The 19443-nt window shown below is 42.3% G+C and overlaps 1 protein-coding gene across 1 annotated transcript in view; it reads left to right on the top strand.

The window, feature by feature from the left end:
• COL4A6 (collagen type IV alpha 6 chain) overlaps nt 1-19128 on the top strand; it is an 80692-nt gene extending 61564 nt beyond the window's left edge. Inside the window, exons 23-44 of the mRNA XM_051630608.1 lie at nt 2169-2240; nt 2634-2741; nt 3859-4080; nt 4320-4481; nt 6444-6614; nt 7297-7440; nt 7705-7830; nt 8146-8327; nt 8607-8670; nt 9197-9271; nt 9665-9772; nt 10512-10619; nt 11042-11113; nt 11867-11992; nt 12248-12364; nt 13177-13338; nt 14285-14383; nt 14626-14772; nt 16246-16362; nt 17084-17275; nt 17511-17797; nt 18348-19128. Of these exons, the coding sequence (XP_051486568.1) occupies nt 2169-2240; nt 2634-2741; nt 3859-4080; nt 4320-4481; nt 6444-6614; nt 7297-7440; nt 7705-7830; nt 8146-8327; nt 8607-8670; nt 9197-9271; nt 9665-9772; nt 10512-10619; nt 11042-11113; nt 11867-11992; nt 12248-12364; nt 13177-13338; nt 14285-14383; nt 14626-14772; nt 16246-16362; nt 17084-17275; nt 17511-17797; nt 18348-18608 (3122 nt within the window). The 3' untranslated portion in view covers nt 18609-19128. The remainder of the gene's footprint in view (nt 1-2168; nt 2241-2633; nt 2742-3858; nt 4081-4319; nt 4482-6443; nt 6615-7296; nt 7441-7704; nt 7831-8145; nt 8328-8606; nt 8671-9196; nt 9272-9664; nt 9773-10511; nt 10620-11041; nt 11114-11866; nt 11993-12247; nt 12365-13176; nt 13339-14284; nt 14384-14625; nt 14773-16245; nt 16363-17083; nt 17276-17510; nt 17798-18347) is intronic.
• The last annotated feature ends 315 nt before the right edge of the window (nt 19129-19443 follow it).

The raw sequence follows: 19443 nt of genomic DNA, 5'->3' as shown, positions 1-19443 counted from the left end.
TGAGGTCTTTCAAAAGCACAGCCTTACTTCATTGTCCATGTAAAACCAGTAACTCACTGGTATCTGAGACTTCTGGACCAGTTTTCAGAATTATTACTCTTATTGAAATAAGAAATGCTCTAGATTTTTTTAAAGAAGACACTATAGTACATTGTATGTGTGAACAGGCTTTGGTGAAACATATATTGTCATGACGGTTAGGTAGGGAGTTCAGGTATAACTGGTGCAACCAGCTCTGGCCTGTTTCCTTCCCTGAGGTACTAGAGTTTGGCTCAGTTGATATGTCATTGTACATACCTAAAGCATATCATAATGACAAGTGATAAAGTTAGTAAATATAGGTTTGGTAAGGTTTCACATAGGATGTTTTATGTTCATTCTCAGACTTCAAAGTGAGTTGGATGGAAAATCATATGTTTAAATGTTGATGTTTTCATAACAAAATGACTGCACAGAGCTAGTCCCAATGTCTTGATTCCATGTGAGCCATTTAAATGTAGTTTAAGATAAACAGTACTTCTTCTTTACCATTGCTGATTTTAAGTGTATTTTCCATTCTATGTATACTTGGCCCTCTAGGTTTGTAATTCAGTCAGTATCAATAATGCAGAATCAATAATATATTTGTAATATAATGTTGTTGCATGTTGTTTCTGGACTGATAAACTGATGTTCTGAATTAAAAAACCTTGGTGGTAAGACCACTGCAGGATGAGGAGTTGGCAGCGGAATCTTAAATCCTGAGGGAGGTGAGGGCTAAGCCAGAAGAACAGAGGGAAGGTTGCACAGACATGCCGGGTGGCATGTTACCTCATGCTGGGTTGTTGTTACGGGGTGAGGAGACAGCTAGCATTAATGTCCCCCTGGAATAGTCTGCATAAGCTTTTTTTCCAATTCAAGTCACATGCTAAATGCTAAAAGCTTTACTAATTCATGGCTGTGAATGCTTATATCTTTGTTTGGTAAATCATCTCCTACAAAATCTACCAAATTAAAATTGCATGGTAAGGTAAGTAGAAGTAAAATGCTCTGTGCATGATGTGAACTCTAGATATTCTGTAGAGCACATCAGAAGCCAACTTATTATGAGTGCTGCATCAAAGCTTTGCTAACAATGAATCGTCCTTTGTAGAAGAGTGTATATAGCCAAAATTTGTAGGAAAGTGTGAATAAGTTGTTGGCCAATTCAGTTTGCACCTCCATAGAGCTGTGTAAGAAAACTTCTGAATGTAGTAAGGTTCGTCTAAAATTAAAGAAATGTGCCCAGACTGAAAGACCTTATTGTGAAAATGAGGAAAGATGTTTAAAAAAAAGAGATTGTGACCTATTGAAGTTACGTCAAAGACACCACTGCGGAATTTTGCTCAAGTTCCTGCCACATGTGGGTAAAACAGGGTGAAAAAGTCTAACTCAGTATTTTATAAAAAGCTAGACTAATTTTACCTGGTTTAAGATAACTAAAAAATGTTGGAATTGCCTGTATTTTACTTTTATGTCTGACATAATGATTTCATAATTGTTTTATTTCCTAGATACAGGGGTATTTTTGTATAAACTGTGATAATGTAGGGCATTAAGCAGCTGGGGAATACTAAGTTTTGTAATTTTTACACTAAGCCTCGCTTACATCATTTTGCAAAACATATGAGGAAACAGCCTTATTTGCATTTCAGCTATCCTGACCTGAAATAGCCATTGTACAAGTATTTTACTGCTGGCTAATAATACAAAATATGCCATTGTACACAGTTGTTTTTGGAGAATTCACATAAGACAGTCCTTAAAGCCATGTGATGTGACTGCAGCATTAGTAATTAAACTTCCTTTTCCATGCCAGTTGCTGCCCCAGTTGCATAGCTGCTACCACAGGGAGGACCAGTTACTGAGTACAAGCTGTGGGCACCATGCTGCAAGTACTTCATGGCAGTAGTTGATACCTTTCACTCGTCATGCAGCTCAGTAGTAGGGATGAGATTAAACAGTCACCAGGTTCTAAATGCCTTTATTTTAACGTCACCTATTTGAGATGCCAGCAATGTTTGATGTGCCTAATTCACTCACTGCCTCTTATTCTATATCCTGTGAAAAACATGGGGATACCAAGTGTTCCTCTTTGGATCATCTCCATGAAGTGGGCTGTGTGTAACCTCAGTGTTTCTTTGTTTTAGGTATCACCTTGCCCTGCATAGTTCCTGGAGCATATGGGCCCCCAGGGACTCCCGGCTTTCCAGGATTGCCAGGTAGGGAGACAAGCTGATTGTAATGCTCTGGCTGACTACCAAGAAGCACTTATTCCCAAATGATTATAGTACCTGCTAATTGATCTCCAGTTCATAATAATTCCAGAGAATGAACTGGCAGAACAGTGTTTTTTGGCGTTTTTTCCTAGGTTTAAATCCCAAGGAAGATCATGACTGGACCATTTTTTCCCTTTCAAGTAGCCTCTGAACGCAAACCCTCTCCACCTGTGTTTATGTAGCTGATGAAGCAGCCATAGCTTTGAGACTTTGTTTAGCTTAAATTGTGTATCCAGCAAGCTTTTCAGCACTAGCTTTGCAGAAAAGTTTGGATTGTGTTTTTGTCTTCCATTATTTGTTCATTAATATTATTTATTAATATATATTTATCCTTAGGTCCAAAAGGCAGCAAAGGCTTTCCTGGCATGCCAGGCCAATCTGGATTACATGGGTCAAAGGGACAGCCAGGGTCTGCAGGCATAGTAGGCTTGCAAGGAGAACCTGGTAAGAGGGAAGTTTCTGGAGTTGTTTTTATTGTCTGATTAATGCGTACAATGTTTTATCAAAATTGTTGTCCAACCTTCTAGACCACTTTTCTGCCTGGTGCATTCATAATGCTCCATTGAGAGCTGCATTGTGCTCCTTCCAAATGCAATCTTTGCAAGCAAATGTTTGCAGCTTAAAAGAAAACAAATGTTCAGGATACTTGTTACCTGCATGTAACATTGTATCCCTGCTGGCAGAAGACAACCTACACAAATTGCTTCTCCAGAGACTGTTGTCCTGTGCTTTGTTCCTGTTTAGGTTAACTACAAGTTTGGTGTAGAACTTGTGTTAAACCAGGTGGTACTCTGGTAAAGGCACACTGTGTGCAGTGTTTGATTCGTTTTAGCTGTGGAAATTTCTGATGGTTGTGTAAATAGTAGAGCAAGAAGCAGAGGTGGTGAGGGAAGATATCTAAAGCTAGGTGCCTTGTATCCATCAGGTTTCTCTGGGTATGGCTGAAGAAATCTCTAATCCTTTCACTACCTTAGGGAGACATGTCACCTTGATGGGGTCACCAATTTCATTACATAACCCCTGAGCAGTGTGACAGATCCACACAACAGTGCAGTTTGGTGTCTGCTTGGTACCCTCTGATCCTGCTTGTAACAAGGCTGCCAGTGCCTTCTGCTCCACAGTGCCACAAGTTGTCTGACATAGAGGACAGGGTAATACAGCTGTGATGCATCTAACATCTGTGCAGCTTTTGTGGTTGACAGTGGTAATGAGATACTACCCATCTGTAGTCTGAAGTGGCCATCTTCCTCTTCTTTTCCTTTTTTTGTCCTTTTTGCCTAATCTGCAATCCACTGAAACTGATCTTGTAAAGCTGCAACTCCCAAGTACTCCTAAAGTATTCTTTTATTAAAATAAATAAATAAATATATATAAAAATACCATTTTAACTGTTTTAAACTGTTTCATCACTGGCTGTCACCAGTTACTGTTTCTAATTCTGTACTGAAACATTTTGCAACTTGTGTGGAATTTTTTTTTTAATGTTGATTTTGTTAGAGATGCTATTGGAAGCAGATATTCTGTACCCTGCTGAGTGGCATTTATTGTTTTTCTCTTTAAGGCTTCTCTGGGCCTCGAGGAGAGCAAGGATCACAAGGGCTTCCAGGACTGGATGGAACAGATGGCTTGCCTGGGAAAATGGGTGCTTCAGGCTTAGCTGGAACAAAAGGAGCTCCTGGAGATGTATTTGGTGCTGAGAGTGGAGCCCTGGGAGAGCGTGGCCGACCTGGACTGCCAGGTGATAAAGGGCTTACAGGTGATCTTGGATTTCCAGGACCAAAAGGTAAGCACTGATACTGCTTGTATCTGGGAATATAAAACTATTTCTCTTTCAAAAACCTTTCACCTTTCCGATCTTAACTACTTTGTTAGCAGTCCTCTGAGCTGCTCGCATGTGGCCATTTGCTGGTTCTCTCTTACAATCTAATGAAACTCAAAAGGCTTTTGTTAAAAATATTTTTGCAATTAGAAGTGTGAATTTTGTTTTAATTGTTCTGTAATGTGCCACCTCTCTGTTCCCAGGGTTAGATGGAAGACCAGGCCTCCTAGGTATTAAAGGCGAACAGGGTAATCCAGGATATTCGGGTGTCCCTGGATTGCGGGGACCTCCTGGTCCTGGAGGTCCTTTTGGCATTAAGGGAAAACCAGGACCCTTGGGGCCAGTTGGCCTTGCAGGAGCACCAGGTATGTAATGTCATCAAATGAAGTCAAGTAGCAAAGCTGAACGATGAAATGTTGAGGATGTGTTGGGAGAGATTTGGCGTTTGCTAGGAGTGAGCTCCTACCTCTGGTTAGGGGTGACAGTGCAGAATTGAGCCTTTTGCCTCTGACTGCTGGACAACTCCTGCCTACCAGGACCACAAGGCTGTAAGAAGTACAGCAGAAACACACGAGAAAGCATCTTGAAAATATTGATATTTTCAGCATCTCTGCTCTTACACGCTAGTTGTATCATTGATTAATTCTCATTTCACATTTTCATGGTGATTAATTTCTAATGTATGACGTTGCTTGAAATGTGACTTCAATAGATTGAAAAATTGTTGGCTTTCTCAGAGCAAGTGCTTCAGTCTTCTCTTTCTCTTCACTGGGGTGGAAGATAATTTATTTCCCTTCACATTAAGGGAGGAAAAAAACCCACCACTTGAGTACAGCATTATCTTTCAAGCTGCACTAACTGAAGTGTTTAACGATAACTGTATATGCAAAACTTGAGAACCAAGCAGAGAGCAACAAGTAGATAACAGTCCGTGACATAACTCATCTGTTCAGAAATGCAGAATGACAGTGCTGGAGCACAGTGACCACAAATGAATAAAAGCACTAATGGCTGAAATTTAAATCACAGCATTTTTTAAGCTTTTTTTTTTTTAAAATAAAACATTGACATGAACATTGCTTTTGCCTCTCTATTGTTTTAATATTACTTTCCTTGAACTGTTTTTACAAACCTCCAGATGATAAAGTTTTTGCAGCTGTAGTCTCTCAAAATCATTAGTTTCTTTTGTACCCTTATTCCTTCTGTTTACATTTTTTGTCTGTTTTTTCCTTCACCATGTTTCTATTCCATTTATCATCAACTCTCCATTTCTGATGTCACACTGTTTGGTTATGGGTTCTTCACATAGGCTGTCAAGGTGAGAAAATGCAGTGTAGCACAAAAGCTCATGGACTAACAGCCTAGCTTTTAATGCTACAAGAATTGCATTGACTACAGGTGATACCCCTTATTATTGCTTATCAAACCAGAAGGCAGAGAACCATTGTAGTGAGAATGCTCAGATAGTAACAAAGCCTGAAGCCTATAAGGAAGTCCTTAATATGTACGGATTTTAAGTCTGTATGTTTTCTCTGTCCTCTTAAATAAAGCAGCCATTTCATCTTTTGCTTTAAAAAATACTGGGTTGTAGCTTAAGACATGTAAGCCCTGAATATAACAAAGCTTGTATATTGGGGGCTACTGCTGCAAATGCCTTTTTTGACAAGCCACATGATTTTTCTTTCTCTTCCTCTCTTTGGATCTGAGCCTTCTGTTTTCAATGGTTTGAGCCTTTATTTAAAATTGTAAACCATTACAAAGCTTCAGATGGAAACATTCTGAAACATTTAGAGGCAAAAGAGTGCATATGAAGTTGGTTTCGTGACAGCACAATCAGAAGCTCATTCCCCTAGTGAGCAATTTGCTCTTGAGAAGTAACACATTTAAACTACCAGGGTGGAAAAGAAACTTGTAAAAACAAGCCTCTCTAATTGATCTCTGGTTCACCCAGAGGATGAGGTAGGTAGCAGAAGCTGGCGTTAATGATGCTCCTCATTCTGGTTTGACTGCCTTGATGATAAAGGTAAGACTGGTGCACTATAGGTTAGTGTATGGTAAAGGATACCATCATGGATACATCATAAGGGGTTTCACTCTTGCCAGTTGTGTAGTGATGTAGGCAGTAACCCTCTTCATAGGTATTGTATTAGATGACTAATGCTTTTGCATTTCTAAGCTTTATGCCTTCTAGTAGGCTGCATGTGCCATAAGGTTCATTTGTCATGTTAAAAAACAATGCTGTGTTTCAAGAATCTGGGAAACTGCCCACAAATAGTTCTAGTGTTTGTGTGACATAATCAATTGAGTTCTTTCTTGTATTGATTCAGGACTTCCTGGAGTTAAAGGCTTGACTGGGGATGTAGGTCCACAAGGTCCTGCTGGTATGAAAGGCTTCCCAGGTCTTGATGGTGCTCCAGGATCTCCTGGAGAAAGAGGATTCTTAGGGCCACCAGGGCCTTTTGGTCAAGATGGACGTCCAGGTTTCTCAGGGCCAAAAGGTATGTGTTCCACTTGGGGAATGGTCTGAGATTACTGTGCCCACAAAACAATAACCTTGTTAATACTGATTTTTAGACCAAACTTGTCAGAAGATAATGAATTCCCAGCTAGTGTTGGAATGCAGTTGTTTTGCTGCTGAGTTATGAATTACAAATAATGGATTTAATTATCAAATTGTGGTTATAAGGGGATCCATCTGAAAGAGCTTGGGCCCTTATGGGCAAAGGATCATGTAAATCAAGATAGAAAGACAAGAAATGGAAGAAATGAAGAGCAGTGAATTAGATTTATATAAAGGAGAGAAAAATGCACAAACCAAATGGGAAGTAAAAGTTTACAATCTTTTTGGTTATTGGCACCAATACAGTAACAGGTTATTTGGAGAATTCAATGTTACTTTATGTGGAGAGCAATAGAGCTACATCACTGCATGTTGCTCTCTTGGAAATGGATTGGGTTTTGCTCTTCAGTGAAAGCAGGACCAGACTCTCAAAGGTGAAAAGTGCTGGTTGAAAGTGTAATGAGTTAGAGACCTATGAGAGAAGTGGCTGTGCTTGTGCCATGGATTGTTACTACCTGGGTTTGGGTGATTGATCCATGCAGCCTCTGCCTGCCAGCGAGGTGGTGCAGTGTACCAGAGAGACTCATTTTCCCTTTCTATTTCTCAACTTTTCTAAACAGGCGAGAAAGGGTCTCCTGGCCTGCTTGGTTTCCCTGGCATGCCAGGCTTGTCTGGTGTCCCTGGGGTGAATGGGTTTAAAGGAACTCCTGGCACAGCTGGAGGAAAAGGGATCCCTGGAGTTGTGGGACTCCAAGGTCAAAAAGGTGAGAAACAACTGAAAACCTTTTGCTGGTTGTGCAGCAGGGGGACTTAGGAAGTGTGAGATGTCTGTGTACTAAATGTTTTCTTATAAATACTTTGTTCTTTTCCTCCATGTGAATACTGTGGCCTGGTTGCCAAAGATGCTGAGCACTTGCTGATGAATTTGCACCAGGAGACATGGAAGTTCTGTTTTTGTCTGACAGCTTCTAGTGTTATACCCTTCCTCTGATTAGTTTGCAAGATTTCCTGACTGCTTATTTCTTCAGGTGACAGAGGCGATGTAGGTCCACCTGGTCTTCCTGTTCTTGGGCCTCCAGAACAGGCACTGCAATTCAAAGGAGACAAAGGAGATCCTGGGTTAGCTGGCCTTGGAGGATTCCCTGGACCTAGAGGTACTTCACAACATTGTAGTTAGTTGCCAGAATCAGTTCCTCAGTAACTGTGCTTATTCTCAATGGAGTATGGTCTGTCTTTTTGACAGCATCTGCAGTATTACTATTTTCTATTCTGTCACTCATGCTCTAGCAAGATTTACATATGGCAAATATGAATTTTGAGAAAAAACATGTCCTGTGAAGCTCTGTTCTGCAGAGCTAATGCCATCCCTTCCTCCTCTTTAAGGGGAGCTTTGAGTAACTGGTCAGTTGGCCCAAATGAGCTGAATGCCTGTATTATGAAATGAATTTATACTCTATTATATAACCCAGGTGATAAAGGAGTCCCAGGAAGCCGTGGACAACCTGGTCTCCCTGGTCCAGCTGGGTCAGCAAGCAAAGAGAGAGGTTTTCATGGTGACCCAGGCTTCCCTGGTCCACCTGGTCAGCCTGGGCTGCCAGGACAGAAGGGTGCACATGGTATCACAGGATTTCCAGGAATGCCAGGAGAGAGGGTAAATACCTTCTGAAGTATCTTCATCTTCTCTAAGTGCTGTTAAGAAAATCCTGTGTTCTTCTGTATGGTACTGCTGTAGCAAAGCAGCAGAAGCTGGTTGACTTTTTCCTTTCAAAACTTCCAGATTGTTTCTGTTTGGCTCATACTGTTGAATGACACTTTGGACAGTATTTCTTCCTACATCTTTGTGGTCTGTTATCCCACATGACTCAAATTTGGGACAACAAGAATAAAAAGCAAAGGCTAACTTTGGGTTGTTTTGTTGGGTTTTTTTCAGGGTTCAGATGGTATCACAGGAACACTTGGATTCCCAGGACCTATTGGCCTCCCTGGTCCAAAGGGTAAGAAATCTTTCATAGTATATATGGTCTTTCAGTACACACAGTCATAATATTCATAACTGAAATGAATGAGTAGTGTTCTAGAAGTTGCTGACCAGTGAGTGGCTCCAAAGCACAAGTCCCCTTGCAAGGGGCTTCATTCAGAGGAGACCAGTTCCAAGGCAAATGCCTACATACTTCGTGGTCCTTTGAAAGTTTGGCCACAGCACTGTGTGAAACATGTTGGACAGAATGAGAGGCCCCCTTCTTTCTCATGTCTTTGTGTCAAAAGTATCCCAGGCAAGATATTGTGGAATTTCCCACGGGCATTTGTCTTATCATGCATTTGCATGAGTCAGTTTGCATCTGTTGCTGTTTATAACCTTTTTCAAGCTCAGGTACATCGCTTACTATTGTCTTTGTTTCCTCCATGGATTTCAGGTATAGGCAAGGTTTATTTTCATTAACAAGGCTATTGAGCAGCCCTGAAAACTACTCCCCATAGTCAATTAGGGAATGGCCTCCCCACCTTGTCTTTCTTTTCCAGGTGACCAGGGAGAGTCTGTTGGCATTCCTGGTGTTGCTGGAGCAAAAGGAGACCGAGGGGACCCAGGATTCCCAGGTAAAGTAGCCTTTTATTACTCAAGAACACAAAATTCTAGACATGAAACATGATAGCACTGCCCAATTGGGATATTTTTTAATATATAAATTTAAATACTGTGGTCCTCTCCTGGAAGTGAGATTTGAGGAGTGGGGAATTCAGTTGGGGAACAAATCTGGATGATAATTAACATGTCTGAGAACAGCCCAGTTCTAATGCTGCGTCCCACTTCACTTCTTGAGGAGGAACTTGTGAACTTGCACTGGCATCCAGGGAGTCCAATGCAGGGCCCTGATCGTTGCTAAGCAGACACTAGTGCTAAAGCCTCAATATAATGTGTTTCTCATTCTCTTCATGCCTTTTTCCAGTTTGACTTGTGCTATAGCATGCTGTCTGGTTTTATCCTTTCAGGAGAGAGAGGGAGAGAAGGACCCAAGGGTGAACCAGGCTACCCAGGAAGCACTGGGGTGAATGGACTCAAAGGCAGCCCAGGAGATCTAGGCCAAGAAGGACCAGCAGGTACTGGACTGGGCATCTAAGTTCTGCAGTTCATAATGTGACTGTGCAACAACCTCACCTTGTTGTTTGCCTCTCCCTGGTTGGCCTGTCTCAGCTGAGGCTTATACAAGAAAATGGGAATTTTCTTTGGCACTAGTGTGAGGTGTCACCTTGTCCTGTCATGACTGATCCTGTGGATCAACCATGTGAAAACCTAAAGGAATTAATTTAACACATAGGGAAGACCTCAATAAGATACAAACAGTAGCAACTTCTTTGCTACTGCTTATGGGCAAGACTGCTCTAAAATCTTGCTTTGCAGCACTTCTGCCCATTCCCTCTCCAGAGCCAAACTTACCCAGAAGGTGTCTTTGGGTAGTGGTGTAACTATAGAAGGTAGATTCTCAAATTGTTATCAGGAAAAGATGGGAGAACAGTGTAAGTTTTTTTGAATATTTTATTTGAAAAACAGTTTTATTAGTTATTTGGTCTATTAACTGTTCCAGCATGCGACTTGGTGGATGATAAAGAATGTCACTGCTATGACTGGACAAAAAAAAAAAATCAGTTTGGTATGTGTTATGCTAGTAGTAGTTGTGTTGGTACTGAGGAGAGATTTGGATCTGGTTTTGCTTTATTCAAATAGCAGTTTATTCACCCATTTTGTGAGCTAAGTGGGGGAAAAGAAGCTGTAAGATGGAACTTCGAGCTGTTCCATCATGGATGTGTAATATGGGAACATTTTTATGCTTGTTTTTAGGATTCCCTGGAAATGCTGGGCTGAGAGGAATCCCTGGGCCACCGGGACCTCCAGGGCAGCCAGGATCTGTTGGATTCCCTGGAGCTCGAGGAACAGCAGGACCTAAAGGTATATCTGGAGGCTGCACATGGGGGCAGAGATTGGGTCAGAAAACCAGTATTTCAGCCAAGTTTCACAGCAGGCAGGCAGCACTCATGTGTGGGCCAGCTGTGCATGGGAAATCAGCTCATTTCTTGGCAGTGTTAGAGTAGACACCAACTGCTTGAAATGAGCAGAGGAGTGGCTGGAAAGAGAGAGGCTCTCACTTGGTTTGGATCACTGATGGGTGTTCATTGAGGGTAAAACCAATGAGAGCAGTGGGAGGAGTTTCCCTGAAGGGGGCCTGTGTGAAGGAAAACTTTACATCGTCCGTTCCCCTTTCTGTCAGGTTTCTTATACACGTTGTAATCTCCATGAAACACCTTATGCATTTCCACCTCAGCAGATTATTTTCTTATTTGATAATTTATATGTTCCCAATGTCTCTTCAGGGTTTCATGGATTTCCAGGTTTAAATGGTTTGAATGGCTTGCCAGGCACAAAAGGGTCTCCTGGAACACCAGGTAAAGGAAATGTGTGGTAGAAGTGTCATAGCTGGGGAAATACATATACTGGTCAGTCATAAGAGCAGTGTTCCCTACAAAATTCCCCTGTTTCACCCAGTTCTGGATCTAATTATAACCTGAAGAAAAATTTCAGGACACTGAATGTGCATGAACAAATTAATCTTTGATGCCAGTAAGAATCAGGTGCAGCCTGTGGAGTGAAGAGGTTTTTCTAGTGATGGTTGTCCTTGAATTCCTTAAGGACTGTGTCACTGCTGGAAAGTTGATGGAATGAAATCATAAAACGTTTCCGTTTCTAATGGATGCTTGATTTTAGCAGGGCAGCATCAAATGCCTGCTTTGAGTTGTGCTTAGTGATGGCATATTTCCTTTCTGCTTTCCATAGCCCTCCACTATATGGAGCTCAAGAAAGACATCAGTAAAACCAAAAGCTAATTTCTCTGATTAGAATCTGTATTCTGCTTTTTGCAAGCTTCTGCTGGATTTTTTCATATTTTTAACCATATGAAATAGAATCTGGTTCTGTTTGAAAACAGTGTTTTACTAAATGTAAAATGGAGAAAGACCTTTCCAGAGAGACTGGTTTAGTCAGTCATCTTGTAAAGCAGCACTTAAAATTTATGGCAGACATTTTAGGCATGAAAATGGACAGTCTAATTTTTTTATTACAAGTCAGTTTGTGTAATAATTTAACTGCTGTTAGGCAATATGAATAGGCTCTCTTAACCTTTGCTAACCCCATTTAATTAGGTCTGAGTGAAGCTGGACTGAAAGGCCCTGCAGGTCTCCCAGGTCCAAAGGGTGAAGAAGGTTCTCCAGGCTTGGCTAGAGGAGCTCTAGGATTCCCTGGACCAAAAGGCTCATCAGGAGACATGGGTAAATATTGGTGTTCTGGAAACTCAGCAGGGTGTATTGCAGCTCAGGTTAATGGGTTGTATGGTCAGCAGAGTTACCAAAGAGAGCTCCTAAAGCCACAGAGGTGATTGGTAGTTTGACAAGTAAATGTTAAATCTGTGATATGCTTATCTATTTAAGGTGTCTCTTTGTTCTCCTCAATATAAATACTACACGTCTGTGAAGATCACTGAAGAGCTCTGGGTACACTCTCTCACTTTGTATTTCGTATTCAAGGACCCCCTGGACCTGTAGGACTGCCTGGCTTGCCAGGAACACCTGGAGTTTCTCTTCCTTCTGATATACGTGGGAGACCTGGGGATGCCGGCCATCCAGGAACTGATGGGAGTTCAGGTATGAAGAAAGGCCTCTTTGGGAAAGTGGGCTAGCTAAGGGGATTTCTGTTTCTTTATGTGCATGCTTTGAAGAGCTCTCAGAGGGAACAACTTGGATGAGTACCATCACTTCAATAACCTTGGTTTTAGATCAGAGATTGAGAATGAGAAGATCTGTTTTCAGTTCCTGCTATTCCACCTATTGTGGTACTGAAGACAGACTTGGGCACTAAGGTAGGTACTTACGTCCAGGGCAGTATGTCTGGGTTTGGACACCATGTCCATTTTGGACTGTGGTTGTCACAGCTGTAATCATAGGCTCTGTGTAAAGTTTAGAAGTATCCTGTGTGAGCTGGGAGGCAGCAAAGCTGCACTGATACTTAGAGTTATGTAAGAAGCACTTGCTGTAGGGTTGAGAGCCAAGTGCAGTTGGAAGGATTTGTCATAATGGCATTGGTACCTATTCAATACCTCACAGCCTTGTCAGAGAGGCTGGGACTCTAGGCCTTTCTCTGGCCAAGGATTTGAAGTCAGTGCTCTCATTCTCCTAGGAAGTATCTGAGTCACCAGCCTAGCTACCAGGTGGGGCAAGGGCTATGCTCAAGCCCAGAATTTGAAGCTAAATTACCATGGTTAAAAGGACTTAAAAGTTTATAAGACCTAAGTGGATATAAGCAGGTGGAGTCTGGTTCTTTTCCAGGACGAGGAGGACAACCCTGAAAATACAGACACCCAAACAATGAGTGTCCTCTAGAAAGATGCACTGGGGATAGCCCCAGCATTTACTTTACCTGAGAAGCAGATTGTGCTGATTACACCTGTTATCTCTAGGTCTTTCAGGTCCTCCAGGACCACGAGGGCCCCCTGGCCCAGCTTCTGACCAAGGTGACACAGGCAATCCAGGTTTCCCTGGTGTTCCTGGCTTGCGAGGCATTAAGGGTGATGTGGGACTCACTGGTCCAATTGGACTCCCTGGAGCATCTGGATTCAAAGGTAATCTTGCCTTGAAAGGGTCTGGGTGTGATTTAGCAGCTGTTTCCTTGGCTATCATGTGCTTAGGTTAAATGCTGTGAAACAAATCCTTTTTCAGGTGTAAGCACAGCAGTTTCTTGTCCAAGTCTTCCCTTTTGGCCCATGCAGGTTTTACCTACTGACTCCAAAAGCATAAAAGTGAGGCCAGCTCCACCATGTGCTCACCAGTGTGTCCCTGATGATTTTGTAATTATTTTTTTTTCCTGAGCAGGTGATGTCCATATGCAGTGGTGCTGTGCTTGTTGACCACAGTTACCCACTTGCATGTGCTGTCTAGGCAAAGAATGGAGATCCTGTTTCATCCCATCTTTCATATATACTGACAGGCATAGTGTGATGGATTTAGGTGTCTGCAAGAGGCTAAGAGGACTGTAGGAGTTAAGACCTCTTGTTCTGGGCTAAGGTAGGGAGCAGGTTGCTCTCTTTTTGGTGTCTGCCGAAGAAGACTAGAGGGCAGCTGCAAACAAGAACTCTAGTAGTAAGGTTTCAAAGAAACTGCCCAGCTCAAAAGCCAGGAAAGGATGGAGAACCATTGCCAGGTGAAGACCTGTATGCTGTCTTTGTAGGCTGGCAGATCCCTATGCTTCTGTGCTGTGCATAAAGATGTTTTCCAAACAGAAAAGATGTGTACTCCCCAGACACTTGCCTTGGGTTACCCAAGGAAGGGGAAGAACAACACGCCCAATAAAATGTAATTATGTAGCAGTGGAAATTCTTGTCTTGAGGCTTTGCAGCTGTTCTGAACATCAAAATGGGCACAGGCTTCCTTAAGGGTTGTGGTCCTCTCCATCCAGCTGAGCTGCTGTTGCCATTGCTGCCATCTGTGTGTTTCTCAGTGCCCCAGCTGTAGATCAGAATCAGGACCCTGTGCTTATCCCCTGTGGTCTTAAGCTGTATATCTTTGCAGGTGTAAGAGGGGAGCCTGGTCTTATGGGGATGCCAGGAAAAGATGGGCCTCCAGGGGATCCTGGCTACCCTGGGCTGAAAGGTGAAATGGGCCGTCGAGGTGAGTTCTGGAGAATTTGAAAAGCTGTACTTTATTGCATGTGGTTTGGGCTGGGCAAAATTTCAGAACTCTCTTAAGGGGCTTATTTGGGGGACTCAGTTTCTTACAGATCTAAATAAATTAGAAAGAGCTTGACATAAGATTTTTTAGAAAGATACCCAGTCTCCTTTGTGTCAGTATTATCATCAAAACTGTGATTTTTGTTTGTGGGGTGCTTACCCTGTCACTTGCACTGTGTTCAGGTCTCCCTGGCCAACAAGGGGCTCCAGGTATAACCCCACAACCAGAAGAAATCACAGCCCCTGCAGGTTTACCTGGTCTGCCAGGCATTGATGGTGTCCCCGGCTTTGATGGAGATCCTGGATTTCAGGGCCCAGCTGGAAAACGAGGTAAAAAGTACACTCAGGTCGCTGACATGCTGACCTTCTGGAAGAACAGCACTGCTTTCTCAAATGCATTAGGAAGGTTTACAGATTTTTCTAATAAAGGAAGTATTTCCAGCAAAACACATACAAATGTCATGTTTTGTTATTATGAGAATGTATTTGAAAAATTGTGTTCATGCACTTGTAATAGTGTTTTTTAATTAGGTTTCCACAATTAGGTGCAGCAGCCTGTGATGTAGCTGATACCAGCTTTGGTACTAGCAGGTGGAGTGGTCATGAAAATGATTCACCACTGAGAATTATTTGAATTGTTGATTAAATACTGACCCTGGAGAAGTGCTGGAAACTTGAGCCTGCCCACTGTGTTTCATATCATGTAGCAAAGCAACAGTTGGCTCTCCTAGGCCCAGCAAGTGCCTGTGATTCCTTTCTTACTCCTGCCATTTATGTGATTTTTAAATGTTAGTATTCTCTTTTATCCATGAAAACTCCTAGAGCAGGACCATCACTTAGCACCAGTCCTTCCCATGGCTGTTGTCCTGACTCCCATCACAGTGAACAGAACTGTGTAAGTTCCTGGCTTCCTGTTGACAGTTCTTAAAGGGAATAAATGTGCAGGGAATAAAAGCTGAGAGTCGTTATTAATACGGCTCAGGCAACCAGGTAAGAGGCACTGCAGAGCAGAGGAAAGAGAAGTTCATTGGGAAATTACCCCAATTTATGCTATCTTTAATTCTTAATCTTTACAAAAGTTGTGCAAATGTACACCCGGTTTCCCAGTCACATGTTTCTTTATACTCACATAAACCTCCCACATCACTGATCACATGCTAGTTCTCTAGCTCTGTGCAACCCACTGCCCTTAGACTTTTTAAAGATTTGTCAGTCAGATGCTCATCATCAGACATCAGGGAGAGGAGGGGAAAGGTGAATTTAGTTCAGATCAGTGGCTCTAGTATTACATAATGTTTAGGCTGAACTTCAAGGCCAATTTTATGGTTTGAAAAAAAATAATAGTTAAACAAATTAAGGGACAAAGTCTTAAGCAAAATTTCAGCAAGTTAGCTCAACTTTTTCAACTTACAACAGCTGGACCATTATTCTGGAGGATTCTTGTTTTCACAATGGCAGGAATCTTGCAAGACAGAGATGAGAGGAGTTCACAGACTTCCACAGCCATCAAATTGAGACCCACGTCTTAGGTCTGATGTGGCTTCAGGCTAAAAAAAAGTAGCTTATCCCAGATCTCAGTGTTGCATTTTTATCCTTGTCTAATGTTGAGCTGCAGCTCTTGATCCTGTCACAGTCAGGCTGTGTAGAATCCCTGTAAGCAGATAGTTGCTTCTAACGACAGCTGTTGAAGAGTGAGCTGTCAGCATGGCTGCTGACAATGCATTGCTCTTCTGGAGTACGGTTGCAGGACTGAAGGCATTAATATGAGGAAATAATGCTAGTAATAATTGTATTTAATTTCAGGTGCAAAAGGTCTGCCAGGAAGATCTGGTTTGAAAGGACGTGATGGTTTACCTGGATCACCTGGCGCAGTTGGAGATCCAGGACCTTCAGGTGCCCCAGGACCACAAGGATTTGAAGGTAGTTTTATGTTTTGGGGAGCACAGATGAGAAGAAGCAATCAGTAGAATTATACAGGTTCTGCAAACACCCTCCCCATCACTCAATTAGCTTGGAAGATCAGGGGATGTACACGATCTTGTGTCTTGTATCTGCTATGAATTAAATTTAATCTTCATTGAGGAAGATTGTCACGTGTCATTGTCTATCACTGCTGGTGTTTCCCGAGGTACAATCCTGAACATCTTTTGGTTCTAATGTTTTATGGGAGTCATCTTGATGATCTAAAAGAGCAAAATGGTATTGATAGTGAAAACACCTGTGAAGGCTGGATAGTTGAGGAAAGGCACAGTGAGAGAGAAGGTTTGGATTCTGCCACATATTTGTTGTACAACTTTTGGCCTTTCAAAGGAATAGCATCATGAAGAACACTGTAGCAAAAATGAATTTATTAGGTTTTGGTTGATGCTTTGAGACTCTCAGAATTATTGTACTCTGATGTACGTGCTAACAGATTGGCACCAGAATTGTTGAGTCAAGAGAGAAAATGAAATTAAATAATATGCTGCTTTGAAATGATTGCTTTTGGAACTGGTAATTCTAGTTATTCATATAACACCTCTCAAAACTTAGGCTCCTCATTGTACAAGACTGACATAAACACAATGACAGCAATGCCAAAACCAGGGACAGATCCAGCTGATGTCCGCACTGTGTTAGTGACTCCTTTTCTGTCTTCTAGGTGTTGCTGGAAAGCCGGGCTCAATTGGTTTTCCAGGAATGCCTGGTCGGAGCGTGGGCGTTGGATACACGTTAGTGAAGCACAGTCAATCGGACCAAATCCCACCTTGTCCCATTGGAATGAATAAGCTCTGGGATGGCTACAGTTTATTGTACGTGGAGGGGCAGGAAAAGTCACACAACCAGGATCTTGGTGAGTTGGTAGAATTCCCTTGGGCATAACAATGTAGGCCAAGATCCCATTTCAATTTCATACCGATTTTCATTGGTACTGCAGGAGGCTGTAGCAGAGGTGGTAGAAGTCTGTTTGGCCAGGATCTGTTCTGGGAACACTGTCACTTATGCCATCCTTTGCCACTTGTGTCTGGTGTGTATGAGCTGGAGCATTTGGCAGATGCCTGGTACAGCCCCTTCTCCAATGCTTCCAGGTTTTGCTGGCTCGTGTTTGCCTCGCTTCAGCACCATGCCTTTTATTTACTGCAACATCAATGAAGTGTGCTACTACGCCAGTCGAAATGACAAGTCCTATTGGCTCTCCACCACTGCTCCTATCCCCATGATGCCAGTGGACAGTGTTCAGATCCCACAGTACATCAGCCGTTGCTCCGTCTGTGAGGCACCTTCCCAGGCTGTGGCTGTGCACAGCCAGGACATCACCATCCCACAGTGCCCGCTTGGTTGGCGCAGCCTATGGATAGGATACTCCTTCCTTATGGTAAGGGTGCTACTGGTAATGCAAAAGCAGCTTTAAACATTTCTAAATCTTATCTTTGATCAGGTGACTGAGACTCTGTTGTGTGAGTTGCTTACAGGAAACTGGAGCCCTGTAGCTTCGTGCCCTGGTGCATTTCTTTATCAGCTGGCCTGCTGATAAAGTTTGCTCACGTTGAGCTGGCCTTCTCACCTGCACTGCTCAAGTTCAGTAGTAACATTGATGCAGTAATTCTGTATTGCAATTCATTGTTCTTCAAACCTTTAAATGTGGAAATGCTAATTAAGCTACAGCATTGTCTTAATCCCCTTTCTCAGTGGAAAAAGAACATTTTCTGTTGCACATTCCTAGAATCTAGTTAGCATAAGATTGTTAGAAAACTATGAAGTCAGTGTTATTGTGTCCAAATTTTCCCAGCTTGCAAATGGAAAGCCAGTTTTCCATTATTCCAGAGTTGTATATTCAGCCTAAGGACATTCCTTTGCTTCTTCAACTCCTGTTTACTTCCCATTCTGTTCCCGTGTACTCATTTAAATCGACCTCTTCATTTCAGCACACTGCGGCCGGTGCAGAAGGTGGAGGTCAGTCCCTTGTCTCACCTGGCTCTTGCCTGGAGGATTTCCGTGCTACTCCATTCATTGAATGCAACGGTGCTAGGGGCACATGCCATTACTTTGCAAACAAATACAGCTTCTGGCTGACAACTGTTGAACAGTCGCAGCAGTTTGTCAGTGCTCCCCCCTCAGAAACTCTGAAAGCAGGACAGCTTCGCACCAGGGTCAGCCGCTGCCAGGTGTGCATGAAGAACTTGTAGTAACTCAAGTACAGTAACATTAACAGTCTTTGCCATCTAAGACTGGACATCACTGACGTGAAGAAGGACAAATCCATAAACCTGTTGTGTGTGTGGTTGATGGGTGAATCAAGACAGCCAGAGTTCTACAGAAATCAAGTTCCAGGCCCAGCAGTTTGACTGCACACAGAGGAGGAAAAGACCAGTGCTCTGAACCATCTTTTTTAGGTTTTTTTTATTAATGGAACATGGTGCTATGCTTTTACTTCAATAGGGTTGTTTTCCCTTATTGATAGCTACCTCAGAAAGTCTCTGTGACTTCCTCATGAATACCAAAGAGTAACTGATGTCTCACATGACACCACTCCTCTGGCCAAGGCACATGCCAGTCATCAGCAAGAGAGACTGCTCAGAAGTTACGTTTTATTAGAGACTTTGCAAACAGTATTTTGTCTAGTGTAAGAGAATGAAGGCTCATTCTTCTATGAAATACAGAGCTAGCTAAAATTTATCAGTGTATTGTAGGTGACTTAGAAACACTAAGCATTAATGGTTGATAACTGACTTCCTAGGAAGATTTGTTTTGCTTTGCTTTATTAAACAGACGGAATGTTCTTTCCTCCAGTGACAGGCAATCAATTCTAATTCAGACTCCCATCCACGGCTGACTGTAAAGAGCCAACCCAGTGAAAAATACAATTTTTGATGCAAAGATGAATCCAAAACACCTCCAGCATGTTTCATAGCTTTCTATTGAAATATATTCCAGGTAAAATGTCTGCTTCAAGATCTATGCTTCTTGCAGTCAAATGATGTGCAGCCACCAGAAACATTTCATTACTCTGAATGTGAATTT

Source organism: Apus apus, chromosome 12, assembly GCF_020740795.1.
Source record: "Apus apus isolate bApuApu2 chromosome 12, bApuApu2.pri.cur, whole genome shotgun sequence".
NCBI classification, from domain to species: Eukaryota; Metazoa; Chordata; class Aves; order Apodiformes; family Apodidae; genus Apus; species Apus apus.
This window is presented reverse-complemented; position numbering and strand designations above follow the sequence as displayed.